At 45.7% G+C, this 6,070-nt stretch overlaps 2 protein-coding genes across 2 annotated transcripts; both read right to left on the bottom strand.

Annotated features, from left to right (window-relative positions):
* Window positions 1-226: 226 nt before the first annotated feature.
* On the bottom strand, window positions 227-2,860 carry FOMMEDRAFT_150740 (uncharacterized protein; the record flags this gene model as incomplete). The annotated part of the gene is made up of 9 exons (XM_007261958.1): window positions 227-481; window positions 536-913; window positions 965-1,202; window positions 1,268-1,385; window positions 1,486-1,581; window positions 1,757-1,916; window positions 1,945-2,130; window positions 2,185-2,496; window positions 2,555-2,860. The coding sequence occupies 9 exons, from the start codon at window positions 2,858-2,860 to the stop codon at window positions 227-229; spliced, it is 2,049 nt and encodes a 682-aa protein (XP_007262020.1).
* Window positions 2,861-3,273: 413 nt separating this feature from the next.
* On the bottom strand, window positions 3,274-5,233 carry FOMMEDRAFT_150739 (uncharacterized protein; the record flags this gene model as incomplete). The annotated part of the gene is made up of 6 exons (XM_007261957.1): window positions 3,274-3,390; window positions 3,446-3,596; window positions 3,654-4,090; window positions 4,139-4,540; window positions 4,593-4,883; window positions 4,934-5,233. The coding sequence occupies 6 exons, from the start codon at window positions 5,231-5,233 to the stop codon at window positions 3,274-3,276; spliced, it is 1,698 nt and encodes a 565-aa protein (XP_007262019.1).
* Between the last annotated feature and the right edge of the window lie 837 nt (window positions 5,234-6,070).

The following is a 6,070-nucleotide window of genomic DNA, read 5'->3' as shown; positions in this document are numbered from 1 at the left end:
TATTCGGAATGATTCTGGTGACCACGTGACCTGAAAATAGCTTAATCAAGAAAGCAACGCATTTGAAAGTTCGAAATTCGAGCAAGGAAACTGAAAGACAATAAATAGCCGTGACATCCGGCTAGAACTGGTGACTGGCAGCTCCGCTCCTATCGTTTGGGTTCGGCCTTTACAAGAGGGATCGGGATCGGGACGCCCCGGCGGCGTGAATGTATCATAATCCTCCTTAATCGGCTGGAATTGGCCGAAGCCGCCCGTCCATGTCGGCGTTCGAGGGAACATCGATGTCCCTTGCAATAGCAAGCATCATCCCAACCAATGCACGGAGCGGCCTGGTATTGTCTACTTGCTTTTCAATAGTCGAATATGTCACATAAGGTAATACGCCTACACCACGGCTGTGGAGTCGAAGAAACACCCATTTTGTGAAGCACGACAACACAAGCCAATCTGATCCGAATAAGATCATGTACACACACGCCTGGGATATTTGATTAATCAATAAATTTCTCGACTGTCGTTCAACCTCACAGACCTTCATAACGACCTTCATTCCTGTCTTGGGGTCGTCCAAATCCAACTTTACCTTGAAGCCAACTTCGCCGCCTTCATCATCTTCGTCATCTTCGTCATCTTCGTCATCTTCGTCATCTTCGCCATCTTCACCGTCAAGGCCATCTTCGTCATCTTCGTTCTTGGGCGGTCCAAAAAGCACAACTGCAGCCATATCGAAGACACGTGGAGACTTCATTTCGAGTAAAGCCTTCCTCTCCCCCGTCGTGGTAAAGAGAAAGTCTACTTTAGATCCGACACTCGGAGCCGGGATTTCCCTGCCGACCTTAATGGGATCCCCGCAGGATGACATAATTAGTTCGAGAGGTATCACAGGTCCACGCACTACAGCGTCTCTGGCCTAATAATATAAGATGAGGAACATAGCTTCATAACGAGGGATGGAGCGTACGTCTGGTTCGTTTCTAATAACACGATTTCCCCCCATGTCTCTGCGATAGTGTTGCTCGAACAATCCGTCGACCACATCTGGGATAGGTTTTTCACCGAGCTCCTCATTGAGAACATTGATAAGTGCATCGACCAATTGTGCATCGTAGCGAGCCTCTATTACTGCATGATTCGAGTCCCAACGAGCCAACGCTTGCTCAACTTCGACATCATTAACGGCGGAGACTATTTCCTGGTGGCTGTCGACGGATGGACAGTAGAATTTAGCGTGGTCACGTAGGTAGTCTCTTAAAAGTGCCATGACATCCGGCCTTCAGACGAAGTTACAGGACAGGAGAGTGGTAAAGAGAGTCTTAGCCGCATTAGAACGATGGCACGACCATGTGACATGCGCATGACCTTGTCCCTATGGCTGTAAGCCGCTGTCAATTACAAGTTTTGACACATATTTTAAAAACTTGTATATCTATCCGATGAAAACACGAACAATATGCTGCGTTTCCCCGACGTACAAAGGCTAACCTTTCTCGTGAACGTTATTGCAGTAATCGTCCGTGCGCATTGTACCCGATTTCGTTGCAGTTGTGTCCAGCAGGTCATTCGGAGGCACCAAAGTATCTGCAGTGATAGTATGAGTAAGTTTGTACAGTGCCACCTATTGGGATAAACATGGATATGTGGCGTTATGATACACGTAATAGATAGTCGAACGATCAAGCACGTTCCTCTCGACCCATATGAAAATAGAACTGTCAAGGTACAGTGCTGAGAGGAAAGTAAATAAAGGTCCTACGAGGAAGCGAGACGACGATGGTGATGAATGACATTGCAGTGACCCACAACAGGTGAATATTGGGCTCATCCAAGTCATCGAACACTGTCTCCAAAATGTGTCCTCTAGGTCTTTTGAGTGTGGTAGTTTTCAGAGCCATTAATCCTTTCACCCAGGTGAACTGAGGATGGGGCATCAATATTCCCCACAAAGGCCAACAATATTGCAAGCAAGGCACGGAAGGGCCTGGTGTTGTTTTCTTGCTCTTCGACGGCGGAATAAGTGACGTATGGTGCTTCCCCCGGGCCATGAGTGTGAAGTCGAAAGAAAACCCATTTCGTATGACAGGTTAATGCAAGCCATTCAGAGCTGTACAAGCTCATATGAACGAATACCTAGAAAATTGATTCAGTAATGCCGTCTTGGATGTTGCAGCCAATACTAATTACTTTCAATGCATTTGAACCTGACAGCGAATTCAAGCTTATACTGAAGCCAGCCGGGCAATTAGGCATGTCAGATTCAGACGATGCAGGATGTTTGCTTTCAGTAATGAAAAAGACGTCGGAAGCTTGAATCTCAACTAGAACCTTCTTTGATGCCTCTTCCACTGTTTCTGGAGTACGTACGGATAACATAAAGTCGACTGTTGATCGAGCATCTGGAGGTGGGACTTGTCTGTCAATTCTAATACGTTTCCCGAGGTGTGCCATGGTTATTCTCAGCATTGAAATAGGTCCACGATCTACATTGGCCCTGGCCTGAACGACAATGAGATATATCCTCATTTGAATACTAGTAGTGAGACTGAATGCTTACATCTACCTCTTTATTGATCACGTCATCCCAAATGACATCTGTGTCATATCGATCCTCGAAGCTCCCCTTCAAAGTCTCTGGTAAAGGGCAGTCACCGAGAATTTCATCTAGTTTTTGGATAAGAGTGTCGACCATGTGTGGATCGTGGCGGGCAGCTATCTGTGCGACATTCGAACCCACTCCGAAGCGAGACAACGCAACCTCAAGATCAACATCATTCACAACAGCTAAATCCGTCTGGTGATTGTTGACAGGCGGACAGTGGAAATAAGCATGTTCATGTAGATAAGCTTTGAAGAGCGTCATAGCGTTGGAACAACAGACGGCTTGCAGTGATGGCGGATACAAATTGCAGTGATTCTGAGTGAAGCAACATAAATTATGTCTCACGTGATTCTTTACCACATTAAAAGAACCTTCTTTTATGCACCTGCAGAGAAGGCACGAAGCGGAGAGCATGGCAGATATGTACGGTAGGAAAGGGACATGAATACCTTATACCAGGGCCTTTTTCATTTGTCCGTGACTTCCACGTATACAGAGAATAGTTAAGAGCATCGAGAGTTGATACTATGCAAACTTCAAAATACTGGCTTTTCATGTGCTAGACTCCCCGATTGCTCCAATAGAGAAACATAATATCTAGCGTACCAGAGTTGACCCTCTCAGGAAAGGACGAACGAGAGAATTAAAATGAACTGAATATATTAACTGATTCATTACATGACATTATGGAATGGTGAAGACGAACGAGCAAGTCGACTTTCTGGAAGTTGGACCTTTTCATCATACAGTCGAAGCTGCTTTCTTATTCGAGCCAACTCTGCGCAACCCTGCTAATTACCAGTAGTGAGCAATGAACGGCATAGGAAATATCATAAATAAACTGACGTTACACTGACCACAGTTATGTAACGTGCTCGATGTGAAGTCGATGATTTTGAACGATCCGTCGCTGCCACGGACAATATTCCGGGGTTCCAAATCGCCATGATAAACCCCAAGTCTGTGGAGTGCTAATATTGCATTGTACAGCTTATGCCTACAGCGTTTTCAATGATGTTAATTTTGCACACACGCGAATGACCGCTGTACTCACCTCTCATTGCGTGTCAGTTCTGGCCAATTCTCATTACGACTGAGGACATCGCCTCCATAATCCACCACCAATGCCAGTGTTCGCGTTGTTTCGAAAAGTCCATAACACTGTGGAACAATCGTCATAGATACTGAGGATGTCTGACAGATGAGGCGATATATAGCGAGTTCGTTGAGCAGACGTCGAGCACAACCCTTCTCTTTGTCAGTATCACCCTTCCCGACCGTCTTAATTGCATATCTCCGACGTTCTAAAGCTCCAATTTGTTCATCGCCATCAGGAATCGCCTCGAAAACAGTCCCGGTTGACCCATATCCAATACTGCGCTGAACATAAAGTCGAATGGTGTCTTTTTTCAAAGCCGGGAATGCATCAGTGTCCACAACATGAAATTCAAGCCACTTCTTATTCGACATGGTTTTTGGTGACCACGTGACCTGAGAATGGTTCAATCGATGAAGTTATGAATTGGAAAAAAAACTCACAAGAAAGCCAGGAGACAAAGCCAATGAATTGCCACCATTACTACGAGACCGATTTTCTGGTGGCTCAGCCCTTGTCACTTGGCCTCGACCTTTAAAAGATGGATCGCACTGCTCCGGCGGTTCGGATCCGTCAGACTGTCCCTCAGTTCCTTGTACTGGAGCTGGCCGAAGCTGGCCGTCCATGACAGCGTTGGAGGGGACGTCGACATTCATTGCAGTAGCTAGCATCATCCCGAACAATGCACGGAATGGCCTGGTATTGTCCTCTTGCTTTTCAATAGTCGAATACGTGACGTACGGTAGTTCGCCTTCACCACGAAGGTGGAGTCGGAAGAACACCCACTTTGTAAAGCATGACAACGCGAGCCACTCCACCCTGTATATCATCATGTACACACACACCTGAGGGGATTAATTCAGCGGCAATAGTCTTGAATGCCCTTCAATTACACACCTTGATAATGACTTTCATTCCTACCTCCGGGAACCGCAAATTCAGTTGCACCTCGAAGCCAACTTCGTCATTGGACGGTTTAAGAAGTTCCTCTGCAGCCTTGTCAAAGATACTTGGAGCCTTTACTTCAGCCAACGCCTTCTTGCCTTCCGTTGTGGTTAATACATAGTCGACGTTAGATTTGCCGGCATTAAGAGGCGGGTTATCCCTTTCGATCTGGATGCGATTCCCGCAAGCTAACATACTTTGTTCTAAGAAGTCCAGAGGTCCACGGTCCATAGCGACCCTTGCCTAAGAATATATGTGAGGAACATGGCTTCATGACAAGGGATGCACCTCACATCTGGTTCCTTTTCAATGACATTGCTAGCTCGCATGTCGAAGCGATACCGTTGCTGGAGCCATCCGTTGAGGTCCTCTGGAGTAGGGTTCTCACCAAGCTCTTCATCAAGAACATTGATAAGTGCATCAACCAATTGTGCATCATGGCGAGCTTCTATTATTGTTTGATCTGATTCCCAGCGATTGTACACCTGCTGAAGTTCAGTATCAGTCACGGCGGTGGTTCCCGTCTGGTGACTGTCGACGGGTGGGCAATAGAATTTAGCATGTTCACGTAAGTAGTCTTTGAAAAGTGCCATGATACCAGGTCTTCAGACAAGCGTGCAGTGAATGGTAAGAAGTGGTAGGTGGCTCATCGTGGCTTAGCCCTAAATTAGAACGATGGTACGGTCATGTGATGAGCACATGACTTTGTTCCCACACGCCAGTCCCGGCCCAGTACTGAGTAAAGCCGGCGGTCAATTACTACGCATTCATTCTATCTCTTTGAGCTTTTCTGCACAATACTGCATGTGATTCAACGGCAACAGGGACAGGTGCATTTTTGGAATTGATGTACGAAAGCTCACCTTTTCCTGCTGACCAAAATATCTGCCGCAAGTACTGAACATAAGAGTATCTAGAGTGTCAATACGAGTAAGTTTGTCTACTCTCACCCGTTCGATTCAACCAGGTACACCGTTTGCTTGTGTATGATGTTATGATTCCCTGGATGTACAGATATTCGTATGGCCGAGCACGTCTTTTTTGAATTGCACTTCCACAACAGTAGCACACTGGTGTTCTCTCAAAGCATTTGAGTTAGTCATGATTATAATGTATCTGTGTCTCTCACATGACCTTCAAAGTCGAGTATCTCTGTAGTTGCTTGCTTGTCCTTTCAATTTGCATCTCTGAGCCTGTCTTATTTTTGATTTTTGATTTGTCTCCTTTGAAACAATGAGCAGGCTTCCTATGCAGGCAAATTACACCTATTGTCCAACTCTGAGAACTTCTGAAAACAGAGGAATCTCTCCTTTCAGCTATGTTGCTGGTATGCTTGCACTTAATCTATAATTTTTTATTCATAGAGAGAGAATTGCTGAGTGTGTCAAAGCCAACAGTTGGCTTTGTATTTTTTGGCCCTTCTAGCAACT

The sequence above is a fragment of the Fomitiporia mediterranea genome (genome assembly GCF_000271605.1).
Source record: "Fomitiporia mediterranea MF3/22 unplaced genomic scaffold FOMMEscaffold_1, whole genome shotgun sequence".
In the NCBI taxonomy this organism is placed as follows: domain Eukaryota; kingdom Fungi; phylum Basidiomycota; class Agaricomycetes; order Hymenochaetales; family Hymenochaetaceae; genus Fomitiporia; species Fomitiporia mediterranea.
The sequence above is the reverse complement of the archived record's forward strand: the minus strand, read 5'-3'. Positions and strand labels throughout refer to the sequence as shown.